Source organism: Amblyraja radiata, chromosome 12 (assembly GCF_010909765.2).
Source record: "Amblyraja radiata isolate CabotCenter1 chromosome 12, sAmbRad1.1.pri, whole genome shotgun sequence".
NCBI lineage: Eukaryota > Metazoa > Chordata > Chondrichthyes > Rajiformes > Rajidae > Amblyraja > Amblyraja radiata.
The window spans coordinates 3,172,745-3,191,184 of record NC_045967.1 but is presented as its reverse complement, the minus strand read 5'-3'; the positions used below and the strand labels follow the sequence as shown (position 1 = coordinate 3,191,184).

The 18,440-nt window shown below is 43.7% G+C and overlaps 1 protein-coding gene across 4 annotated transcripts in view; it reads left to right on the top strand.

Moving 5' to 3' along the window:
• brwd3 (bromodomain and WD repeat domain containing 3) overlaps window positions 1-18,440 on the top strand; it is a 114,986-nt gene that overhangs the window by 44,776 nt on the left and 51,770 nt on the right. For 2 of the 4 annotated variants that reach the window (XR_004413582.1, XM_033030112.1), the window contains exons 20-24: window positions 280-373; window positions 8,470-8,607; window positions 10,457-10,536; window positions 12,901-13,072; window positions 17,526-17,672. Coding sequence is in view for 3 of the 4 variants with exons in the window: in XM_033030112.1 (XP_032886003.1) it covers window positions 280-373; window positions 8,470-8,607; window positions 10,457-10,536; window positions 12,901-13,072; window positions 17,526-17,672 (631 nt within the window). In the remaining variant the exon portion in view is untranslated. The remainder of the gene's footprint in view (window positions 1-279; window positions 374-8,469; window positions 8,608-10,456; window positions 10,537-12,900; window positions 13,073-17,525; window positions 17,673-18,440) is intronic. The other 2 variants (XM_033030113.1, XM_033030114.1) reach the window with 2 other exon arrangements.

The window sequence follows — 18,440 nt, the reverse complement described above, 5'->3', positions numbered from 1 at the left end:
TGAAGGGTCTCGACCCAAAACATCACCCATTTCTTCTCTCCAGAGATGCTGCCTGACCTGCTGAGTTATTCCAGCATTTTGTGTCCACCTTCAATTTAAACCAGCATCTGTAGTTCTTTCCTACACAGTTATTGCCAAATTCTGCTTTCATCAAGATTCATTATTACCTTTCATGCCACATGACTTACAGAAATTTAGAAGAGCATTGTAAATTGTAAATATATAAATAACCAACTTTAGAAAAAAAATAACTGTTGACCACTGAGAACTGTTTTTCAGATTTCAGGAGGAATTGCGTCTTTGCAAAGGAGATGGAGAAATCAATCTGTACACAACTGAGAAAAAACGTAAACCATTACAACCAACACAGAAGGTACATACAAAAAATGTGTTCGTTTGACAGAGCTTTGTATGATGTTTAGTAATATTAGTCTCTAATTTCAGGCCATCTTGTTTCTGTTCCCATCAGACTTCACTTTGAGATATCCACCAAAACTTTATAATTATGAGAATTTGTATTATACCTTAACTAATGAATGAACACAAGCTCAACATTCATTGCACCCTTGTGAATGTTGGCAGCATTTAAAATGTAACTAGACGAAGTGCGGACCTTTAGGGCCCGCTCCCCCAATGCAATATTCCACCAAACTGCGCATGTGCGGCTGCTGCATTCAAAATAGTGCCATTATCAGCTGAAATTACGTTGAAGTTAATATGTTGAAGAGACGACCCGTGGAGGCGTTTGTAAAATAGAAGAATTGATACAAATACGTCGATAGATGCTCCTGAACACATCATCAGTGATGTAACCTGGGGTCATTGGGTGTTTCGGGTCTTTCAACATAAGAAAACGTACCCGTGGAGCCATTGTTTCCCCTTGTGAGGCCAGGCATGTACAGGGAAAGGGAAAAAAGATGGTGATCTGAAAATCTGGAAAGGGCCCAACTGCGCAGGCGCGGCTGAGGGGTTCCCGTTGTGACGTCAGAGATCACCGTTGTGAAGTGCAGGGGAACCAGCTTCCAGTGGAAGTGGAAGTGGTGGCGGCAGGTTCGTTGGTATCATTTAAGAATAAATTGGATAGGCTTATGGATGAGAAGGGAATGGAGGGTTATGGTATGAGTGCAGGCAGGTGGGACTAAGGGAAAAAAAATTGTTCGGCACGGACTTGTAGGGCCGAGATGGCCTGTTTCCGTGCTGTAATTGTTATATGGTTATTATATGGTTAACCCTCCCCCAACTGCGCATGCGTGGATCGGGGCGCTGTTTTAAGTTATTTTTAATTTTAATTACCAGTTGGGTCTCCGTTGTGAGGCTAGGTAAGTATACGCAGAAAATAAAATATGGCGATTTTTGTTAAATGAAATTTGAGACGTCATTGACGGGAGGGCAAGTGGAAAAGTTGTTTGAAGTGTTTTTTGTAAAGTTTAAAATAAATAACATAAAATATAACAATCTGAATGAAACTTGGTACTGCACATCGCAGGACAATGGGGTGTAAGGTGGGCCAAAAATTGTAGCGCTATCATGTGCCTTGGTTGAGTTTCCGGAACTCACGCACACGCTCGCATATATACGGACAAACAAACAAGATGATAGTTTTAGTAATATAATATAGATATATATATATCTATATCTATATACTATTAAAACTCTGTGCCTGCCGTCTGGCTGGCTGCCTGTCTGCCTTTTGATTCGTTCCCAATACTCGCAGATGTCCAATTCGGAATGGCCGATGCTCGCAGATGTCCAATCGGAATGGCCGATGCTCGCAGATGTCCAATCGGAATCTGCCGGCTGCATTTCTTCCTTTGATTCATTGCCACGCCGAATCCAGACACTCAATCTCCGACATCATTTCCATTTCGGTAGAGATTTCGCTTTTCTTTCTAAGTATCCGCTCCTCATTACATTTCGTCGTCTTTAAGTACATGTTTTTAATCAAATCCTTCTCCCTCCCCCCCCCCCCCACTCACTCATGTTGTCGCCTCCTGCTGGCCAGTGACCATAAAGGCTGCTGGCGCCCGCATCTCAACCTCAAGAGACGCCATTTAAAAACGGCCTTTCGGGGACGGCTTTACTTCGACGACCACGTCTCCCGTGGGGGCTACGGGTAGGGAACGGCTGCGTTGGGGGATTATACTTTTAAAACTCTGTGTGTGGGGGTGCTTGGTGTGTGTGATGCCGCCCCGCCCCGCAATCGCACGTTGGGGAAACGGACCCGACTTCGAGGACCACGTCGAACCGTGGGGGCTACAGGTAGGGAACGGCTGCGTTGGGGGAGCAGACCCAACGGGTCTGCCATTGGTCCAGTATACTATTAAAACTCTGTGCCTGCCGCCTGCCGTCCGGCTGGCTACCGTCCGGCTGCCTTTCTGCCTTTTGATTCGTTCCATCGTGTGATGTCACAATGACCAATACTCGCAGATGTCCAATCGGAATGGCCGATGCTCGCAGATGTCCAATCGGAATGGATCCATTTACATGTACGGCTGCCGACTGCATTTCTTCCTTTTTGATTCCTTGCCTCGCCGAATCCAGACGCACAATCGCCGAGATCTTTTCCATTTCGGTAGAGATTTCACTTTTCTTTCTAAGTATCCGCTCCTCATTACATTTCGTCGTGTTTAAGTGCACCTTTTTAATCAAATCCTTCACCCACCCCCCAATATTTCAAAAATAAACTGGCTTCTCACCCATAGAAGCAGCCATTTCGGTAGACATTTCACTTTTCATTCCAACTATCCACTCATTAGATTTCGTTATGTTTATGTCCACATTTTTCATTAAATCCTTCACCCCCCCCCCCCCCCCCCCCACACTCACTCATTTTGTCGCCTCCTGCTGGCCAGCGACCATAACGGCTGCTGGCGCCCGCATCTCGCCTCAAAGACGCCATTTAAAACCAGCCGCACTGCTCATTCCTGAGCCGCTTGAGTTGGAGGACCACGTCTCCCGTGGGGGCTACGGGTAGGGAACGGCTGCGTTGGGGGAGCAGACCCAACGGGTCTGCCCTTGGTCTAGTATATATATATATATATCTCGAAAAAAATGCTTCTTTATTAAAGAACCAAATGGCAATTCTTGCCACCAAATGAGACTGATTCAGATTAGTTTACTGTCATTTACACCATGGTGCAATAAAATCCCTTAATCACATGAAGCTTATGGAGCACTATAAGTATATATAGTAATGACAGCACCATATAGTGATAAAGTGTGAAAACAGACCCTTAGGCCCAACTTACACCGGCCAACAATGTCCCAGCTACACTATGCCCACTTGCCTGCGCTTGGCCCATATCCCTCCAAACTTGTCCTATCCATGTACCTGTCTAATTGATTTAAAAAATGATGGGGTAGTCCCAGCCTCAACTACCACCTCTGGCAGCTTGTTCCATACACACACCACCCTTTGTGTGAAAAAGTTACCCCTCGGATTCCTATTAATTCTTCTACCCCTGTCCTTGAACCTATGTCCTCTGGTTCTCCATTCCCCTACTCCCTCTGGTTCTCCATTCCCCTACTCTGGGTCCGTGTCGACCAGCAATCCCCGTTCATTAACACTATCCTACATCCATTAGGGACAATTTATCAAGCCAATTAACCTACAGACTGTACATCTTGAGTGTGGGAGGAAACCGAAGATCTCGGAGAAAACCCACGCATGTCACGGGGAGAACATAGAAACTCCGTACAGCCAACACCCATAGTCAGGATCGAACCCGGATCTCCAGCGCTGCATTTGCTGTAACACAGCAACTCCACTGCTGCGCCGTGACCGCCCTCTGATCTATTCCTTTCATGATTTTGTACACCTCTATAAGATCTCCCCTCATCCTCCTGCACTCCATGGAATAGAGACCCAGCCTCCTCAACCTTTAACCTATAGCTCACACCCTCTGGTCCTGGCAACATCCTTGTAAATCTTTTCTGAACCCATTCAAGCTTGACAATATCTTTCCTATAACATGGTGCCCAGAACTGAACACAATATTCTAAATCCAGTCTCACCAACGTCTTATACAACTGCAACATGACCTCCCAACTTCTATACTCAATACTCTGACTGATGAAGGCCAAAGTGCCAAAAGCCTTTATAACCACCTTATCTACCTGCAAGTCGACCTTCAAGGAGCCTGTACTCCTAGATATCTCTACTCTACAACACTACCCAGAGACTTACCATTTACAGTGGAGGTCCTGCCCTTGTTCGACATCCCAAAATGCAACGCCTCACACTTCTCTGTATTAAATTCCATCAACCATTCCTCTGCCCACCTGGTCAATCGATCTAGACCCTGCTGCAATCTTTCACAACCATTTTCACTGTCTGCAAAACCACTCACTTGTGTATTATCAAACTTGCTAATCTTGCCCTGTATGTTCTCTTCTAAATCATTGATGTAAATGACAAACAGTAACGGGCCCAGCACCGAACCCTGTGGCACAGCACTATTCACTGGCCTCCATTCCGAGAAGCAACCTTCCACCATTACCCTCGGCTTCCTTCCATGGAGCCAATTTGCTATCCATTCAGCTATCTTTCCTTGGATCCCATGCGATCTAACCTTCCAGAACGGCCTACTTTGCGGCACCTTGTCAAATGCCTTACTGAAATCCATGTACTCAACATCTACAGCTCTACTCTCATCGACCTTTTTGGTCATGTCTTCAAAATACTCAATCAAATTTGTGAGACAATCTCCCACGTACAAAACCATGCTGACCATCCCTAATCAGCCCTTGCCCATCCAAATGCCTGTATATCCTATCCCTCAGAATACTCTCTCATAACTTTCAAACTACAGATGTTGAGTCCACCGGCCTATTTCCCAGCATTTTCCCCGCAGCCCTTGAAAAAAGGCACGACATTTGCCACCCTCCAGTCTTCTGGCACCTCTCCTGTATTTAAAGACGACTCGTAGATTTCAACCAGGGCTCCCGCAATTTCCTCTGGTTTCCCGCAATGACCTTGGATAAATCTGATCAGGACCTGGAGATTTACCTACCTTCATACATGACAGTACCTTCAGTACTTTTTCGATGGTAACACTGATTATCCCAAGTGCCTCCATCCTGCTGTCTTTCTCCTCTGTTGAGGACCTTGCCCATCTCCTGTGGCTCCACACAGAGGTGACGGTTTTGATTCTGAGGTCCCACTCTCTAGTTACCCTTTTCCCCTTGTGTATTTATAAAGTCTTTTGGGATTGTCCTTAATGCTACCCGCCAGAGCTATCTTCTGGCCTCTTTTTGCCCTTCTGATTTCCTTTTTCAGTTTACTTTTTAGTTCCTGAAACTCCTCCCGAGATGCACTTGATCCCAGCTGCCTATACCTGTGCCATGCATCCTTGTTTTTGACCAACGCTTCAATTTCCCTCGTCAGCCAAGCTTCCTTACGTTTGCCTGCTTTGCCCTTCACTCGTATCCTGAGCTTTTGTCAGCACACTTTTAAAAACATCCTACTTGGCCGATGTTCCTTTCCCCTCAAATAACCTGCTCCCGTCAACTTGAGCCAGACCTTCTCTCCTACCCTCAATGTTGACCTTACCCCAGTTGAGCATTTTAATACGTGGACCCTCTCCATCCCTATCCATATCCATCTTAAACCTAATCGAACTGTAGTGACTGGTCACAAAATGTTCCTCCACAAACACTTAATTAACTTGCCTTTCCCAATACTAGATCCAGCATTGCCCTGTCGCATGTAGGGGCATCTACATACTGTTCAAGAAAAAACTCTGAACACTTTTGAGGAATTTCACCCCATTTTCACCCTTCACACTATGATTTTCCCAGTCTATATTGGGGGAAGTTAAAATCCCCTACTACAACCTTATTTAACCTGCAGCTGTTTGCAATCTGCTGGCATATTTGTTCTTCTAATTCCCATTGACTATTCGGGGTTCTGTAGTACATCCCCAACAATGTGACCATCTATTTCTTGTTTCTCAGCTGTACCCACAGAGCCTCACTAGATGAACCATCCGTAATGTCACCTCTGGTTGTGTACATTGCCCCTTTATTCCCAGATCGGTTCTATTCCTTCCCTGATTACTCTCAAGCCTGTGGTTGACATACAAACAGTTCCAAAGCATTTTATAATCTTGCCTGCCAATGATATTTCATGCCTTGAACTCCAACTGTGCAAGCTTCCTTAGTTCAGAGTGCTGATTGCAGATCCAATCTGGTAAACCACATGATCTGGGGTGGTGTTACGAGATTGATGTTCTTGGACCTGCTCTCAACTGGGAATTAGGGTTGCCATGGAGTACTCATTTTACTTTTATGCTCTTAATATTTATATTGAAAGCTGAGAAACTATTTGGTCACTGGGGTTTGATGGAATTTGATTCTGAGCAATTACTAACACCATATCAACACTGATTGATAATACATCTATTGATGCTCCTGAACACATCATCAGTGATGTAACCTGGGGCCATTGGTTCTTTTGGGTCTTTCAACATCAGACACCCTCACCCAGGCGACCCAGCCGTGGTTGATGAAACCACGACTTGTGTTCGGGTGGCATTCGCTCCTCCCCATGGACCTTCTCTCCTGATCCAGCCCCATCTCAAGGCTTTCTCCGCTGCCTCTGTGGTGTTCTTGATGGCTCTTCTCGCCATTCCGTTGATGCCCAGTGCACTCAAGGTTTTGTAGGGCGATTGCCCTGCAAAACCTCTGCAGCCAACCTCAATGGGCATACACCTTGCCTTGCAGCCCTGCTTACGGCAGTCTATGACCAGCTCTTCATGCTTGGTCATCTTCCTTTCATGGGCCTCCACCAGACGGTCCTCCCACGGCACTGTCAGTTCCAACAAGATTATGTTTTTGGTCGCCTCTGAGACCAGGAGGATGATTGGCCTCAGGGTGGTCATGGCAATGTGCTGTGGGAACGTCAGCTGTTTCACCAGGTCTACAGAAAGCTGCCAGTCCTGCACAGTCGCCAGGATTCCTGACTGATTCCTGGCTGCTGTGGTTCTTGGCAGCTGCACTCCGACCTTCACCAAGGTGATCATCTGGGTGGTGGGCCGTGCTCGTCTGCAGCTGTTGATTCCCATGCTGATGGCTTCTGCAATGGGTTTAAGAACCTGGTCGTGACGTCAGGTGTACTGGCCCTGCCCAAGAGCCTTTGGGCAGCAGCTCAGGATGTGTTCCAACGTCTCCTTGCCTAAGCATTGCGGGCAATCCGGAGATTCCGCTTTGCCCCAGATGAAGAGGTTCGGTGGGCTGGGCAGGACATCGTACACTGTCTGGACCAGGAACTTGATGCGCTGTGGTTCAGCCTGCCAGAGCTCAGTCCATGTGACTTTTCGATCCATGGCCTGCTCCCACCTTGTCCTGCCCCCTGCTGCCTCAATCCAACTGCTCTGGTAGACCTCTCCTCCTCCACTGCCCTCACTTTCTCCTGGACCAGCCTGCGCCTCTCCTTCCCCTTGGCCTTGTCAAACTGGGGAGTTGGGAAGATTCCCAGACCAGCTCTTCCCCGAGTCGCTGCTCCCACCAAGACTCTGGCGTATCCGAGACTCTGCTTGCAGCACGGCTTCGCCAGCTCTCCACTTCCTCCCAGTTTTCCACCCCTGCCCGAGCCACCTTGGGGTCGCTGGAGTCCCTGTACAGCATCACCTCTCTGGCCCGAGTCACCTCAAACTCCTCCTCCAGGGGCAGCTGGAGCTTGGTGTTATTTCCGTAAAGGGCAATCCTGTTAAAGCTCCTGGGCAGTCCCAGCCACCTCCTGAGAAAGCTGCTGACTTTCCTCTCCAATCTCTCTAGGATGGATATTGGGACTTCGTAGACAAGCAGTGGCCAGAGTATCCTTGGCAGGATACCATGCTGGTAAATCCATGCCTCGAACTTATCGGAAAACCCCGACCGGTCCACTGCTCTCAACCACCTCTCCAGCTCCTGACAGGTTGCCTGGTCTGATGCTGTATCCTTCAGGCTGCTGATAAACACCTTGCCAAGACTTCACTGGCCTTTCGGAGACAGTTGGGATTGGTGTCCCTTCGATGAGAAACTATTTGGTCAATGGGGTTTGATGGGATGTGATTCTGAGCAATTACTAACACCATATCAACACTTAATATCTTTTAAAAAAATCTTGGTAAACATGGTAAATATGTTGTGAATCTTGTGTTCACTTCATCTATTATACTTGATTCATTCACTACAGGTATGTGACTGAAATTCATGGAATTTGCAGAGCATTGAGTTTGAAGAAGGGTCTCGACCCGAAACGTCGCCTATTTCCTTCGCTCCATAGATGCTGCCTCACCCGCTGAGTTTCTCCAGTATTTTTGTCTACCATTGATTCTGCAGATATTAGTATTTTGCAGTAATATCACTCAGTGACGTAATTCCTGTAATTATAATAGGAAAATATTTTTCCAAAGTGATGCTGGGTAGTGGGAATTTGTATCGTCCATTGAAACAATGTAATGTATACCTTCCTCCTTCATGTTGTAGAACGATGGTCAGGATTATTTTCCACATTCAGGAAGGCGAATTCAACGGCGAAATCAACATTTTTATCAAACCCGTTCAACTGTGGAACGTCGTACTCGCAGTATTCATCGCGTGGAAGAACCAAATAATTCTTCGGAGGTTAGTAATATTGAACTCCAATTGAACTATTATGAATCCTGTGGTAAATATTTAAAGAATCTATAAACCGTATAGCACAGAGGAAAACTGCATAGCTCTTTATGCTGGTACCAGTTTTCTGAAAGAGCTATCTAATTAGTCCCATAATGATGCATTTTCCTCAACACCTAGCAAAATCAATTGTCACATTTATAAGAATTACGAATAGAAGATGGCACTTCCAGCCAATTCGAGCATTGATCAAGATCTTCCAAAGACCACTTGCCTGCACTGCATCCAGAACTTGCCAGATCTCTGTTTAAAGAACTCATTGACCAAGCCTACACATGTTGTACCTCTGTTGGTGTGGGATTTGGTTCTGAGCAGTTGCTAAGGATATAAATTTCTAAATTAGTTTTTAAAAAGATCTTGATAAACTAAATGTACTGTGAATCTTGTCATCTCTTCTGTTAAGCTTTTATTCTTGATCCATTTACTACGGACATGCTTTTGATTTTCCTGGAATTTGCACAGCATCAAAACCCGAACAGTAATAGTACTCGGTGACTAAAAAGAGAACAGTAATAATAACTGGAAAATAATTTTCCATGATGATTTTGGACAGTGGGGATAGGTATAGAAATAATGTTGTAAAGATGTTGTACAATGGCTCATTGTTGGCTATGAGGGAAGCTGACAACGAAGTATACAAACAGTAAAATTAATCCAGAGGGCAGTGAAACTAGTCGGAGAACTAGTGGGGGAGGGTAGAGAGAGAGAGAGAGGGAAAGCAAGGGTTATTTGAATTTAGAGAAATCAATATTCATACTGCAGGGTTGTAAGCTGCCCAAGCAAAACATGTGGTGTTGTTCCTCCAATTTGCGTTTGGCCTCACTCTGACAATGGAGGAGTCCCAGGACAGAAAGGTCCGTGTGGGAATGGGAGGGGGAGTTAAGGTGTTTCGCAACCGGGTGATCGCATAGGCATAGGCGCAGGCGGACTGAGTGAATGTGTTCCACGAAACGATCATTCAATCTGCGCTTGGTATCACCGATATGTAGACCACACCTACAGCAGCGGATGCATTAGATGAGGTTGGAGGAGGTGCAAGTGAACCTCTGCCACATTTGAAAGAACAGTCGGGATTCATGGATGGAGTTGAGGGAGATGGTTTCGGGACAGGTGTTGAGTTGTGCAGCACAGAACTGGGCCCTTGGGCCCACCATGTCCTTGATGACCATTTTGACCAACTACAGTAATTGCACCAGCAACCACTTTGTTAAATAAAATGCTTTATGCTCAGCTCCCCTTTAAAACTTTTTACTCTCAGCTTAAAATTATGCTCTCTTGTTTTTCTCTCATATACTACAATTCAAGTCATCCCTTGGCCACCACTCCAAGAAAACAAGCCTACTCTATCAATTATTTTCCCACAACTAATCTTCCAAATCGGTCAACATCCTGATAAATACGTACTCTATCCAGTGCAATCACATTCTTCCTATATAGTAGCAACCAGAAATACACACAATACTGCTAGTGTGGTCGAACCAGTGTTTTGTAAAGTTGCAACATAATGTGCCAATGTTTACATTTTATGCCTCACCTATGCAAGCGAGCATGCCATATGTGTTCTTCATCACTGTCGATCTGTATTTGCCATTTTCAGGGAATTATGGACTTGTCTGTGGCCATTATCTAATTAACATTTGTTTTCATCACCCCATTATTAAGAAAATAACTTGTAATTTGAAAGCATCCATTTTGGAAATTTGTAATACTGTCACTCAAATTCCATAGAGTAATCCAATATAGAGTGAGATGACAGATAGCAAATACTCATTATTAATACTACACTTCTGGTATTAAGCAGGAAATGGAGACAGTTGATGGAAGTGATGGATCATCTGAAGATGTTGAAGAAGAGTGGCAGAGTGAAAGCACTTCCAGGTTGGCAGCCTTAATACATTTTTCTTGACCATTAGTGGCCTCTCAATCTTCTTGATGAATTATTCTTGGGAGTTCAGTGGGTACTAATCCTCGTGCTTAATTCATGTGATTAAAGTTTCCCTCATTTGTGTCATGGATATTGGTAGCAAGGCAGCCATTTAAGGCCTTTTCCAAATTCCTCAATCCTAAGGGGTGTGCAAGTAGTGCATGGAGGGTTCAGCAAAGTCTTGTGGGGGAAAAAAAATGTTCCAAGTATGTGAACAAGAGACTGGAGGATATATTTCACGAGAAAAGTAGCTTGCAGGCACTGGCATTCGTTTGCTTCATTTTCCTTCAAGCTGACAAGTTTTTGAGACGTGTAAGAAACGTGGTACGATGCTGCAGTGCATTTTGTCAATGATTTGCACTGCAACCTTGGTGGTGGATGATGTGGTAGTCGTGAATCGGGTTGATTTGCTATGGAATGCGCTGTGCTGCTTGTGTTTTATTAGAGCTGCACTTTTCCAGACAAGTGGGGTTTATTCAATCAGACTCCTTCCTTGCTGTATTTAATAGGTTAGGCTGTCAGGACATAAATCTTACTGTACTTATGTGCATTTTTTCCACTGAGTATTAAATGACCATTTGTGAAGGATGTCACAGCTGAGTTCAGTCTACTTTATTTTTTAATGTTCAATGCATTAATCATAGCTTATATCGCTAATTTTGCTGTTGTCCCAAATTTAATGTTCGAAATGAAACAACAGTTGAAGTTAACTATCATGGGTTCAGTTGAGAGGGGTGGTGGGCAATAATAAAGGAGATTATTGTGGGATGGGGTACTTAATGGGTGATTGGAACCTTGGGGTCACTCTTAGGAACTGAATTGAGACCTGCAAAACAGCCACCCAATTTTTGTTTGGTTTCTCCAATGCAGAGGATCGGGGTTGAAGTCAAGGTTGTCAGATAAATGTTCCCTGTTTGTATTAAAACTATCCAACTATCACCATGCACCTGGAGCTTTGACTCTTTGTCATCTGCCTGCTGCCATTGGTATTTGCAGCATTCTCTATTGTTTCAGATTTCTAGCGAGTAGTGTTCTGCACAATTCCTTCATGTTATTTTGTTTCTTTTGCCTCATTCATATATTAACTAGATGGCACTGAAAATGGTAATGCTATATGCTCAAACTTGGTTTTCACCCTATCACAGGCATTTCCTTCATCAAACCACCGTGTTGGAGTGACTCAGCGGATCAGGCAGTATTAGGCGAGGGAATGGATAGACGACGTTTTGGGTTGGGGCCTTTCTTCAGAGTTTTCAGTTTGAAGTGTCCTGATATGAAACATCACCTGTACATTCCCTCCCCAGATGCTGCCTGACCTCCAGCACTTTGTTTTGATCAAGATCTGCAGTTCTGGAGTCTCTACATGCATTTCTTCAGTATTCTCCACTCTTCTCCCTGCAATTTAAAATGAAAAAAATGGGGGAACTCAGCAATAGAGCTGAATCTGTGGGGGAAGCTAGGAATTGTTGACGTTTCGAGTTGAGAGCCTGCACCAGGACTGAGAGTGGGGGGGAGGGTGACCAGTATATAGAGGAGAGGCGAAGTTGAGACATGGGCCAGTAGATGTTGTGGATTCAAAGTGATGAAAGATGATGGGTGGAAGGAGCCAGCTGGAGGAGTGATGGAATCATGAGACCGACATGGTGACAGGCAAAGAAAGTAAAAACAAGGAGTAATAGATTCAGGTGGAGGGCAGGGGAGGATGAACATGGAGATGGCTGCTAGAAGATGATGAGCAGGAACACAAAAAGGCTATCATTGCTGGAAGATAATAATGGGACCCATGAGGTGGTTCAGATGGGGGAGGGAATCTGGTCGGTGAAATGTGTGGGAAGGGGGTGGAAGATGAAAATGGATGATGCAGGTTAATTGATGTCTGTAAATTGCTCGTGCTCTTTGTGTAGAGAGTGGGAAAGTGGGATAACATTGAACTCGTTTGAACTGGAGATTGATGGTTGGCATGAACTCGGTGGGGGAAAGCACCTATTTCCATGCTGGATCTCTAAACTAAACCAAACAAAGTATTTGATGCAAGTAGGAAACATTATTTGAAAATCACGAATTCATTATTGAGGCCTCTACATTGGAAAAACCACATGGCTTGGATGACTGATTGCAGAACACCCAAGTCCTCAATTGTACCCTGAGCTTTCATTTGACTCGGTTTTTCTCTCACCATTCTTTCTTCCAGCAGTTTCTGTTTTTTGTTTCAAATTTTCAGATGGTGTTAATTTTAGTTTTCCATAATTTGCTAACGAACCAAATTGTAAAATTTAGTTTAAAATCTTATTGTGCTTTTCCCAACATTCTAAATTTAGCGATTCTTCAAGTGAGTATTCAGATTGGACAGCAGATGCAGGCATTAACTTGCAGCCTCCCAAGCGACTGGTGAGACGAAAAGTAAGACACAACAGGAGCAGCTCTGACGATGAAAAGATGGGTGAAAGATTGACTGTAAAACGTAAAAAATCCAAACAGTCCAAGCAAAAGGTACATTTTCTTGAGATTTTTACCTGGCTTGTTCGGAAGGATTTTTATATAGACCTTACATTGCTGATGCAAAGTGAAATAACTCCTGTGATCCAACGTGCATTTGAGTGTTGCTTAACCCACCTGCAGATTATATTGGGTTGAAATCAAAATTGTTAATAGCAGGATCCAGATATAGCATTCAGATTTACCAACTGAATAGTTTGCATTCATAATATCTGATAGAATCGTAGCTGAATATCTTCAAGATGTTGCAAATAATTCATACTTTGCTTAAGGTGTTATTATTGATTTTGTTACTCAACGGTACATTTTCAGTATATATCTTCCCTGTCGTTCAGAGTTACTGTGACCCCAGATCTTTATATGTAAGTATTTATTCCACTGTGATGCAATGAATGCGAGTGAATACTGTATGTCATTGGAAATCTATCAATTAACTTGCTTGAAATATAAAAGTTTAAATGTCAAACAAGTCATAAATCCCTTGTCCCATTAGACTACATCTACTATAAATAAAAGAGAGCAGTAAAATAGTAATTTTAATATGAACTCTTTGGAATAAATTGTGTTTAACCAAATAAAATTACAATTAAAACACAAAGTACTTGTGCTATAAACTCCAAGATAAGCGCTCAACTAAGAAGACCAAGCCCAAAACCAAAGTATTATCTAACGAAATACACCAACTTACAATAAATGACTCTATATGCAAAAAAACCCCACTACCATCATATTAATTAGCTCTTTAAAAAAAATCAAATCCTGTATATGCAAGTATATCATTGGGGTTATCAAGTGGGCACCTCCCTTCATTGATGTTTCATTGAATTATGCCCACAACACTCCTGAGGAGGGCTCAACAGTTGGTTCTGGCATCCCAGAACCACCCTTCTCAATACCTGCTCTCACCACCTATGCTCCCAGTATCTACTAAATAAAGTAAGCTGCAGCCAATGAGCTCACTCTAACAAATGCTAAACACCTGCATCCTATCTGCCACTAATCCTAGCCAATCATTAAGCAACTCAATGAGTTGCTGCCAATTCAACATATCTAAGCCTTTTTATTTCATAAGCCTAATCCACTAAGTTCTCACAAGGCACCGTCAGTTCTATAAAATACGCTATCTGCTGACTAACTGACCATAACACTATATCAGGCCTCAAACTAGTAGTAATTATTTCCTGCTAAATCTACCCGCATCTCCCAAACATTGGCTTCCCGTAACTGGCCTGACTCACACCTGTCAGTAAACTTCCCTCCTCTACCTTTCTCTCCCTCACGGACAAAATGAATTGCTACACTCCCAGTCCTGAATTCACCTGTACTCTCCTCTCAATTGCTGCTGAGATACACTTCAATACATGGTTATGCCGCCAAGTATACCAACCCTGAGAAAGACTAGTCCTACATCCTGATAAAATATGCCTCAACATTGCCTCCTCTGAACACCAGGGGCATACCGGGTTCCCACCTACCCATTGTTTGAGGTTCTGTGGTGATGGCAGCACATAAATAGCCCTTATAAGGAAACTTGCATTACCCCTCCGCCATACACCACAGGTCCCTCCAGCTAAACCACCTCTTTTCTACACTTTCCCAGTTGATCCACTGTCCTTGCTTAACTGGAGCTACTGCCCTTACACGTCTCACTGCTTCCTCCTGACGATGTACCTGCTCTACAACCGATTTCCTCCTCTGTTGGACCTGCCTTACGCCACACCGGTTTCCCTGTGCTGAGCCCCATGCATCCTTTCCCTTGCTGCACCCTACCAACAATGTCTGTATGCCTCAGAGATGCTTGTGCTTCTTCCACTGCCTGCTTTGAGTTCCACTTCCTTACTCTAGTTACACTTGGCACCAGATTACCAACCAAGGTATCCTTACTCCCTGATAATTGCAACTCTAACCTCACCTTAGCACACTTAAACATCTCTGTTAGGCTAGACAATGGTAAATGGAGACTACCTTTCCCATATAAAGCCATATTACTAAGACACCGTTAGGAACTCCTAACCATTTCCCAATATATAAACCAACCAATCTCTTTAACCTTTCCGCCTTAGAAATTGGCACCTCATGTACTGTCAATGGCCACATCAACCTGGGGAATAACCCAAACTGCAAATACCACAACTTCAACTTGCCTGGAAGCCTTGACTTCTCTATCCTTTCTAACCTGTCAGTAACATCCTTTCTAAGTTGCTGAACCTGTACAGTGTCGTCCAACTTCCTGTTATACCACCTACCCAAACTTTTAACTGTTTTCTCCATTATGGACGGAATTTCTTCTTCATCTACACAGAACCTTTTCTCTACTACCTTTCCCCTTGTCAAAAAAATGCTCCGTGACTTGCTAGGCTTAATCTTCAATCTAGCCCATTTAAGATTATCATTTAACTTCTCTACAACCTTCTTGTCCAAGTTACTGTTGTGGTCCCCAAGGTTATATCATCTATATTGGCCCTGATTGGAGAGAGGCGCAGTCCTTCCTGCAGTCTCTCCCCGCCGATGACCTACCGTGATGCTCTAATCACGAGCTCCATCGCCATTGTACGTGCTAACGGGGAAATACAATGCTTTCCATAATGTTTGGGACAAAGACCCATCATTTTTTTTATTTGCCTCTGTACTCCACAAATTGATATTTGTAATAGAAAAAAAATCACATTTTGTTAAAGTGCACATTGTCAGATTTTAATAAAGGTCATTTTTATACATTTTTGTTTCACCATGTAGAAATTACAGCAGTGTTTATACGTAGTCCCCCCATTTCAGGGCACCATAAGAAGGATGAGAGGGGATCATATTGAAACACATAATATTATTAAGGGTTTGGACACGCTAGAGGCAGGAAACGTGTTCCTGGTGGAGTCCAGAACCAGGGGCCACAGTTTAAGAATAAGGGGTAAGCCATTTAGAACAGAGATGAGGAAAAACTTTTTCACCCAGAGTTGTGAATCTGGAATTCTCTACCTCAGAAGGCAGTGGAAGCCAATTCTCCAGATGCTTTCAAGAGAGAGTTAGATAGAGCTCTTAAAGATAGCGGAGTCAAGGGATATGGGGTGAAGGCAGGAACGGGGTGCTGATTGTGGATGATCAGCCATGATCACAGTGAATTGCTGTGCTGTCTCGAAGGGTCGAATGGCCCATTCCTGCACCTATTGTCTATTGTCTATTGACATTTAAGGAATGGAGGGATTAAGTGCAGGTAGATCAGTGATGGTCTCGGCATCATGTTTGGCTCAGATATTGTAGGCTTGTTAGAGACATTGAGACATGCAGCATAGAAACCGGCCCTTTGACCCAGCATGCCCATGCCGACCAAGATTCCTCATTAACATTAGTCCTATCTGCCCGCGTTTGGCTCGCTTCCATCTCACCTTTCCTATTCATTTACCTGACCAAATGCCTTTTAAATGTTGTATAGTACCTGCCTCAACTACCTCCTCAGGCAGTTCTGCATTGACCCGATCTATTCCCCTTGATTTTGTACACTTTTGTAAGATCATCTCTCAGCCTTCTGTGCTCCAAGCAATAAAGTCCTTGTCTGCCCAACCTCTCCCTCAGGCTCGCAACTCCTGTACAAGAACCCACGTACAACTGTAACATAACATCCCAACTTCAATACTCAATATCCTGATTATTGAAGGCCTTCTTGACCACCCTATCTACTTGTGATACCACTTTCAGGGAACTTTGAACCTGCGCTGTTTGATTCCTCTGGTCTGCAACACTCTCCAGGGCCCTGGCATTCACTGTGAGGGTCCTGCCACGGTTTGATCTCCCAAAATGGAACTCCTGACACATGGATAAACTATATTAACCATTTCTCAGCCTACTTGCCCAGCTGATCAATGATACCATTTTTGCTATCTACGATACCGCCCATTTTTGTTGTTGCCTGCAAACTTACTGATCATGCCTTGTACATTCACATCCAAATTATTGATTTAAACCACAAACAGCAATGGGCCAAGCACTGATCCCTGAGGCACTCCACTAGTCCCAGGCCTCCAGTCTGAAAAACAACCTCTGCTTTCTTCCATTAAGCTAATTATCTATCCAGTTGGCCAGCTCTCCCTGGATCACATACAATCTAACTTTCCACAGTAATCTATCATGTGGAACCTTATCAAGTCCTTTTATGTTTTACTGTTCTATATTCTATGTTTAAAGATGGGACAATTAATGTTTTTGACTTGAGGTTTACTTTACCACTTCTCTCTGCGGCTTGCAAGGGCCAAGCCACTTTTCTATCATCTTATTGGTATTTTTTATTGATGTGCACTCAAATTAAGATAGGTGCTTATAGATATTAAATACATTTTCCTTTTAATTGCATGTGATGAATTAATAAACAAACCTTGTATTTCCTACTTTTATTTTATGTATAACATTGATTTTTCACATCCATTTCTACTTCACTAATTCATATGTTGCATGATAGATTAAACTTTCATGTAGGTTTTTCCTTTTCCAGAGGCCAGGTGAACTTGCATTGGATGGTGTGCCTGTTGAAGAATGGATTCCTCCTGCTTGGATCAGCGATACCGTTCCACGCAGATCGCCATTTGTGCCCCAAATGGGCGAAGAAGTAAGTTTTTATTTAGTTTCAGTTTAGAGATACAGTGCGGAAACAGGCCCTTTGTTCCACCGAGTCCACACTGACCTACAATCCCCACACATTAACGTTATCTGCACACACTAGAAACAATTTATAATTATACCAAGCCAATTAACCTACAAACTTGTACGTCTTCGGAGTGTGGAAGGAAACCAGAGATCCTGGAGAAAACCCACGCAGGACGCCCATACAGGCAAGCACCCATAGTCGGGATCGAACCCGGGTCTCTGGCGCTGTAAGGCAACAACTCTACAGCTGCGCAACCGTGCTGCCCTTTCTCACCTTTTCAAATGTACAAAGTATGTCTGTGATATGAAATTGCATTTTGTGTCTATAGTGCATTCGGAAAGCATTCAGACCCCTTCACTTTTTCCACATTTTGTTACGTTACACCCTTATTTTAAATTATTGCAAATAAATAAATAACTGAAATATCATATGTACACAAGTATCATATTTACATAAATATCATATTTGCTATGACACTCAAAATTGAGCTTAGGTTCATCCTGTTTCCATTGATTATCCTTGAGATGTTTCTACAACTTGGTTGGAGTAAATTAAATTGATAGGGCATAATTTGGAAAAGCACACACCTGTCTTTATAAGGTCCCACATTTGATAGTGCATGTCAGAGCGAAACATCAAGTCATGAAGACGAAGGAATTGTCCATAGACCTCCGAGACAGGATTGTGTCTAGACACAGATCTGGGGAAGGGTATAAAACAATTTCTGCA